We start from the raw sequence: 14579 nt of genomic DNA, 5'->3' as shown, positions 1-14579 counted from the left end.
TTCCATACTTGTATAATGCTACTCTCTACTCATTCTATGTTCCAGAAAAACTGACATCATCTTTTCCTCAAATTTTATATTCCATCTTTCTCTGTCTTTACACAGAATATTAAATATGTCTGGATGTACCACCTTCTAATTATTTTTTTAAATATCTTATTTTCTTGGAAGCTCAGCTTTGGTGTTATCTTCAGCTCAAATCATTCCCTGATCCCTCTCTGTAATGGCAAGCAGGGTGGGACTCCAAAGCACTCCAACACAAAAGACAACAAAAAGTCCCACTTTATTTGCCTCAGAGGCTAATTCTCTAACCATCTCTCTGTCCCTGTCTCTGTCTTTTTCTGTCTCTGTCCCTCTCTCCTCCCCCCTCATATTGTTTTGTATTTTATCTCTGTGTCCACATTATAGAAGGCAGGTTCCTTGATGTCAGGGACTTTTTCATTTTTATCTTTATATTCCGTGCTCCCAGAGGTTGTGCTGTTTGTCCTTCATTCTCAGAGAAGAAAATGACATGAGGGAAGTAATGCCATGACATACAAGCGAATTAGATTTAAGTGACAGAGGTTTGTGCAAGGTCACCAGCTCTACTTTCCTCTCCAGAGCCATCGGGGTCCAGTGACCAGATATGGATCAGGATGACTGGAGATGGCTCAATGCTGTGGGGGACCTTGGCCTTTTAAGATAAGGTCTTCAACAGGTCTCAGGTTGAATGAGGCAGCACCTATTCAGTGATTAAGGCAAAGAGTGGCCTCTTGAAAAAAAAATAGATCTGGGAGTGGAAGATCCTCAGGCTCCATGGCCAAAACAGAAACAATTATTATTTACCTTCAATCTGAGCCAATCAGGATCCAAACAATGACCAAGTAGGGTTTGGCCAACAACTTACTGTTGGGCAATCAAAGAGAGCCAGGGTGATTTGGATTTAAGTCTGGTCTTTGAGTGAAAAAATAAAATAAAAGTCTCAGAGACTAAAATTTACATTCCCTTTGGGTGGAGTACCCTTAGGTAAGGGTGTGATACCCTATGTGGAGGGAGAAGGGGGGTAGAGAAGGAAAGAGAGAGGGGGGAAGGGGGGCCTAGAGAAGGAGAGAGGGAGAGAGAGAGAGAGAGAGAGAGAGAGAGAGAGAGAGAGAGAGAGAGAGAGAGAGAGAAGAGAGAGAGAATGAGGAAGAGAGGAAGGAAGGAAGGGGTGTGCAAAGTCACCAGCCTCATTGGCCCAAGATGCAGTAGTGGGGGACCTTGGCCTTTTCAAGCTAAGGTCTTAAACAGGTATCAGTTTGACTGAGGCCCTTTATATCCCTAACTCTTGGACAATGCCTTGAACATAGTAGACACTAACTCAGCATTTGTTTCTTTGTTTTTTAATTTAATTTAATTGTATTGTATTGTATTGCTTCCTTGAAAGCAAAGGATCTTCTACTACTAACTACACAGTGTCTAGGGATTCCATCGGGATATAGAAGGGTACCTATCATTAATACTGATGGATTTGCTGTAAAATTCAACTCTTGCTTCTGATTTTACATTGCTACAGAAAATAGATTACTCTCAATATGGCCTTTATCTCTTCCTACTTCCAATCTAGTTACTCCTAATTTCCAAAAAAAAAAAAGCACTCATTACTGACGACACTTAGTTTATGCCACCAAAACACTAACTTTGGAATGTATATTTGGAATATAATACCTATGCTACAAACTCCCCAAAACTTTTAAAATTGTCCAATTACACATTTTGCTGCCCCTGAACTACCATTTAACATATGCCCCTTCACCTAAAATATAACTCTTATATTTTGTGTGTAATTCTTATGCACCCAAACTCACCAAGACTTCTACTCTCTCTTAGATCCCTTCACTGTTGCACTGCTCTTCGCAATACTAAAACTCCTAGATATCAGAGTGAAGTCCTATTTGCCACTGTAGCCAAGTGTTGTCTTAGAACACCTGACAATAATTCCTAGCTTACAACAGAAGTATATTTTCTATTTCCAGCCTGCCTGGATTGTAATTTTTTTGAGGATAAAGGACTATGTCATTTCTCATATTACACCTTGTAACTCACCATCTCTCAGGACCCCATTTGTTCCAAAATCCTGAACTGTGAAATTTCACATTCCAATAACAGGTAGGAATGTGGCAGGAATAATATTAGATTTGTAGCCAGATGATCCAGATTCATATCCTTAATTTGTTGTTGTTTTCCTGTGTTACCTCAGGAGCTTTCCTTGGTTTCAATATGAAAAATTAAATAGTTGAATTAGATGAGGTCCACCTTTCACCTTCCAACTCTAAAGCTACAATTCTTTGATCCATGACCTCTGATTGCTTGACTATTCCCTATAACTTACACTAAACATACTCTTCACCTTTATTTTGTCTTCAAACCCTTTACTGATACTTCTAATGTAGAATAAACAACTTGTTATCACATTCTGCATAACTACTTATTGAAACATTTTATTCTCGTGAGTTCCCCTCCACTTCCTAGTATGGAAAGTATGTGACTTACTCCACTAAGAAGATTGAGGCCATCCAAAAGGTGCTTCCTCAACTCTCCTCAGCTAACTCTCCATCTCTCTCTTTCTCTTTTGTACCAATCAATGTTTAGCTTGTCATCATCCATTGCCTCCATTTCTTCACCACCAACCTTTTTTTGCTGTTTACATGTCTTTTTTTTCTGTGCTCTAACAAAATATCATTACTCCCAAACATATCCTGTACTTTCTTAGCCTGTACTTTTGCTAATGCTACTGCTTGTCCCTTGAGTGGTTTCCCTTCATTGCCCTTCTTTCTCTTTTGGATTTCAAAGCATTCATAGGACCACAGCTTTAATGCTAGGAAACGACTTAGCATCTACTCCAAATCTGCATTTTATAGATCAGAAAACAGAATCAAAAGAAGACTGAATGCCTTGCCCAAGATCATATAGTTAGTAAACATCAAAGTTAGGATTAAAACTCAGGCACTTTTGCACCAATCTAGCACCCTTTCCATTGCACCATACAGACTCAAATGTCCTCTCAACAAAATATTCCCTCATATTCCATGTTACTAATAACCTTTCTCCTCATATTTTATATGGAACTTTGTTCTGTCATTCTGTAATACACTTTTCATTTCTAAAATACTTTTAATGTTACCCATGTTATATTTATATACATAGATAGGTATGTGATGTTTTTTTTTCCCTTATTGGTACATAAATTCAATGAGGATAGGACTAGTAACTTATTTAAGTTTCATATCTCTTCCAGAACTTAGTGCAAGGTCTTTTTTGTGGCTGCTAGATTGAAACTTTTAATTTTTATTTTCCAGTTTAAAGAATACTCCCGAATCTTTATGTGTCCAGTGTCTAGCAGTCTTAATCAACATTTGCTAATTTGAAATACAGTTCCTCTGTGTCTATTTTTATCTTTTTTCTTATCAATATAATTGTCTGGCCTTTGTAAATTTACATCATCCCTACCTCCAGATCCCAGTCACTGTCACTGCTCACTGTCACACAGCCATAAAGTGACAAACTTGTCTCCTGACTTTGTATGGCATTATTCATTCCATTATACCATATTGTGAGGGAATTTGATGTCCCTGTAGATCTCATCATTTTTACCATTCATTTCGCATGCCAAGCTCCCATCTTCAAAAACATGCAACAACCAGGTGGTAGGCATAAAATTTCACACACTTGCAAGGTACTATTAAACCTAAGACTGAAATAACGTAGTTTTTGTCACCAAGAAGCTTACTTCTAATGAAGGCATATAATATGTGCATGGACAAATAAATACAAAGAATTACAAAGTTATTTCAAGAAGGAGAGAACATTAACAACTTTGGCATCAGGAAAGGCCCCATCAAGAAGGTGGCACCAGATTGTGTTATGAAGGAAGCCAAAGATTCCAAGAGGTAAAGATGAAAAGTAAATGCATTCTAGATAAGAGGAATCATTTGTGCTACGGCATCGTGTTGTTATTTATGTCCATGTATACAAGGATCTACAATTTCATTTGTATAAGACTTCTTTGATCAATTTGTAGTCTCAGAGAACTCTCTGAGACTTTGAGAAGATATGAGACTTATCTTTGATTACACAAATGCTAAATGTCTTCTTAATTCCAAGTCTGGTAAACCTTGTTATACATCCAATATTGTTATTTATCTAATATCTATTTCTGTTGGAATTCCTCAATGAGATAACAAGTGGACAGTCAGAGTATTCCACTAGCTCCCTTGTGATATTGGGAAATGTGAGGAAGGCTCCTAGAATATTGCTTGGACACCTTATGGTGAAATTTTGGGAGGCCATGGATAAGAGTTGCATAGTACAGGCAGGTATGGATGGTTTGGTTTTTACATTATTGGATGGAAATTACAAATAAATGAAATTATAGATCCATTGGAGTCTTTGAGTATATTCCAGTCTTTATAACTAGACAGCAAACACCTTGAGGGGGAAAAAAAACTATATTGTACCTTCTTCTGTCTTCAGCACTTTAGAAAGGGGCTTCTTTGCTCATAGAAGTCATAAATAACATGTGGTGCTGATAGCATACACAATTCACTTCAATTCCTTTCCACAAACATTGACTAATATGCTGAATCTGGCCCTGCTTTTAAGAAGCTAATATTCTACTGAAATGTACACTTAGTCAAACTGGGGGAAAATATCCACTTTACCCTTGACTTTGAGTGGGTCCAAAAATATCATAAATAGATAAATATATACATATATAACACATGTATGTGTGTGTGCATGCATTCAAATATATGTGCATATATATTCAATATAATCATAAAACTTTAAATATTGATAAATTTATGATACATTTTTGCTCACTCTATTCTGTAGGTATTTTTGGGGGGGGAGGGAAATTGCATGGTGGAGGATAGGAGCTAAGTAATATATTTCTAAAATTAATTCACTATTCACACTGAAAAAATTGTTGGTATGCTATTGTCTCTGATAAAATTTGAAAAAATACGTCTTCTATACCACTTGCTGGCAAATAAAACTTTCTATTTTGACTAAGCCTTCTACTTCTAGATTTGATACTACCAACCAAAACGGATAGATAAGGAAAAAAACAGTTTCGACAACTGAAACACTTTTTGAGTGTCTGCCTCTAAGACTTTGCCTTGTATATCACCTCCCTCCTCCACAAATTTTGATAATAGTCATCCTCCTTTCTTTTCGGCAATAATCCTTTAAATAATCAGGAGCCTCTCATTTGTGCCTCTAATCCATTCTAAATAACACAGATTAAAATCTTTCTAATATGCTAATCTGATCATATCCCACTGATAAAAAATTTCAGTGACTACTCCTTGCCCATGAAATAAAGTCCTGACTCCAATTTCTGTTGTTTGAAGCTCCTTGCAATCTCGCTGCAATTTACCTTTTAAGTTTTAATTCATATTCAGCAAACTTACCCACTATGCACACATTATAGTTAAGGCTTTTTTTATGTTTATGTGTCTGTTATGAAGTTTCTTATGTCTAAAATGATGTGTCCCCACATACATCCCTGCCTAATAAAATCATACACATTCTTCAAGACCCAGCTGTCAGGTAAGAGCTAGCTATTCTATCTCAATATTCTTATACCAATTTGTATTTCTTGCATTTCTTTTTTTTTGGTGCAGACTTGTTATTTCACAATTATATGAAACTCCAGATAATGAAACTGAAGAATCTTAACAAGCAAGCAAAGTCAGCATTTGAGTAGGGCCAACTGGAGGGATGCTGCATTGTCATTTTGCTATCTTCTCAAAATTATCTTCTAAAATAATGGATATATAATCCAAATACAACAACAACAGCAAAATGTTTAAGTCAAATGAGAACACTTTAAGCCATCATTTCTCTAAAGAAAGTAAAAATTAAAACATTAAACTTTTAAAAACAGACTATAAAAAATCAGTTCTAGATATTGGCTAAATTTGTGGAATGCTTGCGTCCCTCCAAGAGTTTCCTGTGAATTGTTCTGGTGTCAACATCCCAAGTAATGTGAGGAAAAATAATCATAGCAATTTTTACTCCATGGACTAGCTTAACTCCATTAAATAAGAACACCCATTATTTGGCAACAGATTGTCATTCTATAATCATGAAATATATGAAACAATTAGCTGAGAATGCCTTTCCAAACTTTAAGCAACCATCCATGCCACCCCCATCCCCACCCTCACTCCCAGAACCTGGATCCAGGAAAAGCACTGTGAGAAACAAATCTTCTGTATCATTTTTATCGCTCTCACTATTATATGTCTGCCAGCAAGACACTGAAATAAACACTGAAGCTTTCTTTCCTGCTCATTGAAAATCTTTGTCAGTGTTTTGTTTTGTTTTTCAGTCAGAAGCTAGAATTATTTTGCCCGTACCACTTTTACTAGCAACTTTGTCACATTCATGAATTAAGACTTTTCTATAGAGGACTGAAATCATCTCCAAAAAATTTGACAGATGGTGTTGTATATGATAATTAGAGGTATATAATGTGAAGTCTACATTAACATTCCCTACAGATGCCACAGATAGCTCACTTTAGTCCCTTTTAATATTCATCTATATTTGTCCCTATATAGTCAGAGTATACCACAATGTCATTCATTCATTTTACATAAATATGTATATAAGTATACACATGTAAATGTCACATACATTGATAGAAAGTTGAGAAACACAGAAGAAATCTTGTACTCTACCCATTTCCTCTACAATATGAATTCGAATAGGGCCTCGCTCTTTTGTTTCTTTCTTTAGGTAATTTTCCCCAATGCTTTTTCCCCTCCCCTTAGTCCTTTGGAGAAGCAGTGGATGCCTCCCCCTGCTGGGAAAAGATTAAATTACATGGTAAAATAGGATGTGTCCCCAGTAGAAGATTGCTAATAAAGTACACTAAGTATTTTGATTGTCTTACTAGGCACAGTAGAACTATCAGCCATCTCTAGTGTTTCTCTTATAAACTGTCAAACTCAACTGATTTTTAAAACTGTTTATTAATCATAAAGCCCATTGTCCCAAAGAGAACTCTTAATTAGTAGATCAAATTATAACTGAGTTTATAAATTGAAGAAAACAGTAACAACAAATGGACAAGATACGGTCAGATAAGCCAATTCTATATTTCAAAGGGTACTCCATTTAAGGGGTATGATTATAAGATTTTTCATCACTTTGTTTACTGTCTGAAAAAAAACCTAAATTTCTTTAATGACACTTTCTCATATTATTGTTTGCACTTTTTTTCTTATTTATTCCTGATTTTTTTAAGGAGAGGAAAAGTGGATAAAAATAACTGTCTTTTCAACTTTCATTTGTTCAGCCTTTCATTCAATAACTAGGATTGTGCAAAACATGAATGTAACCTCCCCTTTCCCAAATTCTTCTCACAGATTAAGTTCTTCAGAAAAATTACTTAAATCATGCATACTAACTGTTGCAAAAATGTCTGTAGTTATTTTCTTATATTGTAAAAGTATAAAGAAGAGAAATAGTTTTTTTAACTTTTGAAAGTACATGCACTAACAAAACTTTCATTTATATATTTATAATGTTAAATAAGTGCATTGAAACCCAGTCTTGTGTATAAAATAGTAGAATGTGCATTTTTCTATATAAACTATCCATTCAAACAAAATAAATGCATTTTCATGTTTCATTAAAAAAAACAAACTTTTCACTTATTTTAGCATACACTAGCCCACAGCAGCCCCAAGCTACATTACTGCGTTCTGGCTAATTTGATAATGAGGAAATTAATAATTGATGAACACCCCCTCTCTCCATTGTAGTTACTTTAAATATATATTGATCACTACTAGTCCTAATTGCTATGCTTTTTAAAGTTGAAGAGCATCATTTGAAACTAAATTTATCCATTTCTTTAATCTTAACAATATACAAGAGTCTTCCTTAAGGAGGACTCCTCATGCATCCCTAGGAATGCAATGTCTTTTACGTTATAGGTTCACAAAAGAAAACGCATACTTTGTAAAACAGCTGTTCAATTGGCGAAAGTGTGTCTGGGTACATCTTGCCCAGCGCCTAATCATCACCCTCGAAATAGATTTACCAGCATCCCATCTTATGCTTCCCGACATGTAAATACATACATATGGGTGGTCTCATTTGGCTTACTTAGTAACATGACTTAGATAGGCTATGGTAAAGACTGTCTGATTGGCTTAAAGGGCATCAGATCCCTTCCAAAATGCTGCGGAAACGCTGGTCGGTGGCGACAAGGTTCGTTAAGGATCAGGGGTGGAATCCTACCGGGAACATAAATGACTTCCCAACTGATCATCCATCTATCTCCCTCACTCCCCAAGTGCCTTGATTTCTGCAGACTGCCTTTCCACTTTCGGCTTCTTCCACTGGCAATCTTTGAACGCTTATGAGAATCCTCCTTACCCATTATCCTGACAGGTCACAATCTCAGTAGCTTTTCTCTTATGGGTTGAATCCCAATTTAAAATGTAAACGCAGAGGAAGAAGAGGAGGGCGGGGAAACATCTGCATGCTCCCAAGCCCTGACTCTTATCTGCCTAGGATGCTAGGTAAGCCAGTGCTTCCACTGCCTGGAGGAGATAGGTCTCCTTCCCCAACTTCACTTCCCTAACACCACACCAGCCAGGCAAGAGCTGGCCAGCCAGTCGATGCCTGCCCATCACGCGCCAGATTGGAGTCTTACCTACCTTCGGCCAGGAGGCGCGTTGCATGCACGAAGGATGGATCCAAGCTATCTTTCTCTGCCATCAGCTCAGGCAGATATTTCTCCTGTTCCATAGCGGTCACTCCGGCGCGGCGGTCAGCGCGCAAAAGCTAAAAAGGCGCTGCTCAAATGGCAGTGGCGCCTGACGCCTCTCCCCTCCTCCTTCTACCCTTCCTCCTCCTCTCCGTCCTCCCGCTCCGCCGCCTCCTCCTCCACGGCCGCCGCCGCCGCTACTGCCACCGCTGCCGCCTCCTAGCCTTTGGCGCGGAGCTGGTCGCAGGGGCTCTCACTGGCCCATGCAGCTGTCGGGCTGGCTGTGCACTACCTTCTCCCGCCGCCGCCGCTGCCCCGCGCAGACACAGACCCCTCTAGCTCTCCCCTCGTTCTCTTTCTGAGCTCAGTCTAATTGCAGCGGCCTTAACTAGAGAGGCGGGAGGAAGGGGTCCCCCCACCCCACCTCTTCGGACTGCTTATTGGCCACGGCGCCCGGGGAGGCGGAGAACCCAAAGAAGGTTCTGGTGCCGCGATTGGGCTGATAGCTTAGTCTGACCGCCTGACGGGCAGACCAGAGCGGCGGCTGGCAGGGGAGGGAGTCCAGCAGTGCAGAGCAGGCTTCTTGTGACCACGACCTGCCCTGCCTAGTGAGCCTGACGATTTCTATTAGGAGAGCTCTGGGTATCTTCCACCTGGACCGGTGTTGACAGCGAGACGGATTCTGGCCCTACCCAGATAAGATGCAGGAACCAAAACCTGGAGAGAGGGAAAAAGGAAAAAAGAAAGAAAGAAAGAAAAATTTAGTAATGAAAAGTACATAAGGTCTGAATGGAGTAGGCACTATGGCTATAAAAAGTCTCTCAAAGGCTGATTCGACTTCATCTATGTCTCTAAGAGCACAACTGTCTTCTATAGTAAATGCCTTTTTAAACTGTGAAATAATTAAGATACAGGTGTCTCCCAACCCCTCCTCCCCCCAACCATACACATACTCTCAAAGTCTGGAGACACCAGTTCGATGGCTTGAGAAAGCTATTATTTAGATATCGCAGGAACTCCACTGAAGAAAAAAGAAAAGAAAAAAAGGAAAAAGAAAACCCTCCAGCGACTTAAGGGTATTAATGTGTGACAGTCCACTAGGGTACAATAAATAGAGCAGGGTTTTTGTTACTTTTTTTTTCCTGCCCAACTTCACTTATCTAGAAGCTAAAGCCCAATACTTGATCTAGAAGCTAAAGAACAATACTTGAATAGACAGCAAGGAAGGAATTCAAAAAAGAATTCAAGAAAGGGACCCAGAACCAGGTAGTTCTCATATGTGCCTTTCCCTTCTTCTAAGAGTCCATAGCATTTGACCATAGACCAATGCTGCTCTAGTTACTACCGCTCTATGTTCCAGAGCTGAGGCTTCAGAGCTCAGGTATCATTTGCACTGCTAGAATAGTGGTTCACAAAGCACGAATTCCATTCGCACAACAGCCTAAGCAAAATTGAACCCTCATGAAAAATTATTTTGTACACTTAAATTATTATTAAATGATCCATATAATGTTATTTGATTGACTTCTTTCTCAGAAATGTTTCCCTACAATTTCCTTCCTTCCTTCTTTTCTTCTTGCCTTCCTTCCTTCCCCCCTTCCTTCCATCCTTCTCCAAAAGTCACACAACCTTCCTGAACCCATTTCCTCATCTGTAAAATGGGGGAATAATAGAAACTGCTTCTCAAGGTATCTGTAAGGATCAATTGAGATAACTATTTAAAGTGCTAAATAAATGTAAGCTATTATTATTTCAGTTTTCAGGCTATCATAACAGTAAAATACATATTTTTAGAACTGAATTAATTCATTTTTAAGTGACTAGTATTTGTAATTGTTGTTCCTTTTGGATTTCAAATCTCTTTTGTTCCATGATAATAACAAACAAAAATGCCTTACCATCATATAACTTTAAAAAAGCATACTGCCTAAATATCTATTCTCTCTTCATAACAAAATACATTTTATAACATTAAAACTGCTAGAGCACCTTCAAATTTATGTTATTTTCATCCTCATAGACCTATGAATTAGTAGAGCAAATACGACTTCCACTTTTTTGTAGAAGAGGAAACTGAGGTAGATATAATTGAATTTATTAGTCACTTAAATGGGTAAAATTGGGACTATGCATTTATAGCTTGAAAGAGTTTTATTGATCAACCTCCTCAATTTACAGACCTGAATTTGTAAATTGAGTCCCAGAGAACTTCAGTGACAGACACAAAGCCAAACATCTAGAAAGTGACTGGGAAAGACTCAAATCCAGGTCCCCTAATTCCCTCCTACAGTACTCTTCCACAAAACCAGGTCCACTCATTCTCAGATCTCTGTACCATACTCTCTCTCCCCATTCATTTCTGAATCCAATTCTTTTTGAATCTTTGGTCATCTCTCTGAAACGTTTAGGTTCTACATACTATTGTAATTTAGGAAGTACTGCCTTAAGAGGCTAAGCATGCTCAGCAGGTGGAATGGACTTTAGTCCCAAGAAATTTCCTTTCCACTGTTTTCTGTCCATGGTCCTGACCCTTCAGCAAATTACAAATAGAGCAATTCCTACTTAATAGACAGTTGTTGGCAGTTACTGCAGTAGTTGAGGACAGTGAGGTGAGAAACAGAGGTAACATTTGTTAAAAGTATGGAATGGGGAATTATAAATTGGAATAAATAGCCATTCTTATTGTAGAATGATTGCTTTCACATTCTACTACATAGTCTACCAAGAGACCAATGACCCGTATTTATCAGAGAGGTATGCAGAAACCAAATTTGTTGAATTAAAATGATGCAGATATTTTATTCTATTATTCTGTCTTACAATTACAATTACATTATGTATTCACAAACTTCTTTTCCATGATTAAGTGTACATTTAGAAGATACAACAGTTTAGTTGTGGATATATTGACATAATATAATACTTCAAGAATCTTGATTTCAGCAGTGTGAGTATTCCCTTGAATAATGCAGATTGCAACCCTTGTGCTCATTAGTAGACATTCTTCATGAATTGCTGTGGCCAAAAGCATCACTTTGTGACTAACCATCTGCTAATGAACTTCTATGAATTTAATTAGGCTGATCCTCCAATGACAAACACATATTTTGTGTCTGAGATTTCATTTAAATGAAATATAAAGCCCTAAGTCATACCCATGTCATATGGAGACATCAGCATAGGATCATGTATTTGTTTATTGTGAGAAAGGCCTTAGATATCACTACCTTAATCTACTGATTATACTTAGGAGGTACTGATAATGAAAAAATATCTAGTAATGTTTTCTCAAAGAATATCAAAAATATTTAAAGGTTTAAAAACATTATGTCCCCTTTCAAATCTTCAAAATTGTACAGAATATATCAATAAACATAAAATTATAACTCCCTATATAAAACAATGGTAATGAAACATATCATAGTGTATGTGTACACTGCAATATTATGAGACTATGAGAAATAACTAATATTGTTGTTCCATAATAAATGACCCTGATGCAGGCCTTCATAACCTCATGCCTGGATTATTGCAATAATCTACTTGTTGTTATCCTTGCCTCAAGTCTCTCTCAACTCCAGCACATTTTCCTAAAGCAAAGGTCAAGTCACATTACTCCTTTTTTTCCTGTTGAATAAATTCCAGGGGTTTTGTGCTCCCTCTAGGATTCAATAAAAATTCCTCTCTTAGGCTTTTAAGTCCCTCCTCCATTACTTGTCCCTCTCCCATATTTCCAGTCTTTTCACACATTGCTCGCCTCAAAGCCTGCTTTGGTGAAGTTACATAGGCCTCTTTGGTTTTCCTCAAACTCTAATTTCCAAATTTATGAATTTTCACTAATTGTACCTCATGTCTGGTGGAATCCTCTTCCTCCTGCCCTCTACTTCCTGGGCTCCTTGTTTTACTCCAAGCCTCAAATCAAACCCTACCTTCTTCAAAAAGCTTTTTGCTAGTCTCTCTTAATCATGGTGTTTTCCATCTGTGATTATTTTTAATTTATTTTAAGGAAACTTGATTGTACATAGCTGTTTTCATGTTGTCCCTTTTCATTAGATTGTGATCTCTTTGAGGGCAGGGATTGATTTTGCCTTTCCCTGTACTCTCAGTGCCTGGCACATAGCAGGTGCTTGATAAGTGCTTGGTCCTTACCTGCTTACTATGAGACACTGAGAAAAAACATGAGAAGCCATATGAACTGAAGCAGAGTGAAACAAGCAGAACCAAGAAAACATTGAGCAAGATGACAACAATAATTTAAACAGAAATAACAATAAAACAAAAGTCAATGCTGTGTAATCATAAAGAATAAAAATAAGCAGAACTCCCTATATTTGTTGTTATTTTGTTACAAGAGAAGGCACACTAAGAAGGGGAGGAATGTTATATAAAAAGCATCAATAAACCCATGATTTAAAATAATGAATTCCAGTAGTCTGGTACCATGTGTCAAACAGTAGAAAGGATCTGATAATAAATTGATAAATAATTATAATAATAAACTATGTTAAAGAAAATATAAAATGGAATTATACCCTTATTAGGAAGTTATTTAGTTTTATGGATAGCATATCTAGGATATGAATCAGATTATTGCATTAAAAATGATAAATTAATATTGATATCAACATTACTTACGTAATTTTAAAATCAAAGAAGAGTAGAGTTGGAAGGTATCTTAAGGACTATCTAGTTGAACCACATAATTCTACAAATGAGGAAACTAAGAATCAGACATGTTCAGTGATTTGCTCTAATTCACATTGTTATCAAGCTGCAGAGCCAAGAATGGAACCCAGGTCTTCGGATAAAATGTATTATGCATCTCCCCTTTAAATTTAAAGGGGAATATGAAATTCATCAAAATTTGTTATTTAAATAGCAATAATCTGAAAGTCAGATATCCTATAAAAACAAATTCTTTTTATTTCATTTGAATCTTTTTTTTCTGATTGAGGTCCTCAGATTGTGTACCACCAGAGCTCAGTCAGACTCTGCTAGTATGTAAGCTAATGAGGAAAATTAGAGCAATAAATCATTTTCAGATTTGTTTTCTAAAACATTAATTGAACATTTGTAACCCTCAAGAGTTAATATGGTTCAGAACTTACTCAAAACAAACAGCTTTTCCCCTGGTATAATATAGCTGAATAAAATATCAACTTTTCCAGCACCTTATCTATGTGCTCATTAGCTGATAAATACATCTGTTTTCAATAAATATACTAATTTTAATATATGCTGCATGTATTGTCTCTACATATATTATTTATACAGTATGCAATTACTTAATAAATTATCTCAGAACAACCTAATGTATGGAAAAATGTATAAATGCATTTTTAAATTATAAAAAGTGCTCAATTGACTGATACTGAATATGTAATATAATATGCCTATAGAAACATAAATTGTGCCTTCAGGTAAGTGAAAATCTCATTTTAATTTTTTTTGTTTAAGTCACTATCTCAGTGATGGTATGTTGTAACAGCACTGTATATAGAGTTATATACATATTTGTTAGGGTTCTCTCACTTTTTACATGAAATCAAAGACTATCTTACTTTTGTATACATATGTGTGTGTGTGTGTGTGTGTGTGTGTGTGTGTGTGTATATATATTTAATTATACTTTTTATCTACAATTACAATATCAAATCTGTGTTACCACCAAAGGGATTTTGATGCGAAGCTGTAGTGGACATCATTCTTAACATATCTATGATGGAATTTATTTTGCTTTTGTCATGGCAAAGTCCATAGAGACAGAAATAGCTTTCATATCACACTAAATGGGCTATTGGTCCAAATGCCATTTGCACAGCATTTAAAA

The 14579-nt window shown here is 36.8% G+C and overlaps 1 protein-coding gene across 1 annotated transcript in view; it reads right to left on the bottom strand.

Annotated features, from left to right (window-relative positions):
- KHDRBS2 (KH RNA binding domain containing, signal transduction associated 2) overlaps nt 1-8790 on the bottom strand; it is an 886124-nt gene extending 877334 nt beyond the window's left edge. Inside the window, exon 1 of the mRNA XM_036767560.1 lies at nt 8700-8790. Within this exon, the coding sequence (XP_036623455.1) occupies nt 8700-8790 (91 nt within the window). The remainder of the gene's footprint in view (nt 1-8699) is intronic.
- Between the last annotated feature and the right edge of the window lie 5789 nt (nt 8791-14579).

This window comes from Trichosurus vulpecula, chromosome 7 (genome assembly GCF_011100635.1).
Source record: "Trichosurus vulpecula isolate mTriVul1 chromosome 7, mTriVul1.pri, whole genome shotgun sequence".
In the NCBI taxonomy this organism is placed as follows: domain Eukaryota; kingdom Metazoa; phylum Chordata; class Mammalia; order Diprotodontia; family Phalangeridae; genus Trichosurus; species Trichosurus vulpecula.
The sequence above is the reverse complement of the archived record's forward strand: the minus strand, read 5'-3'. Positions and strand labels throughout refer to the sequence as shown.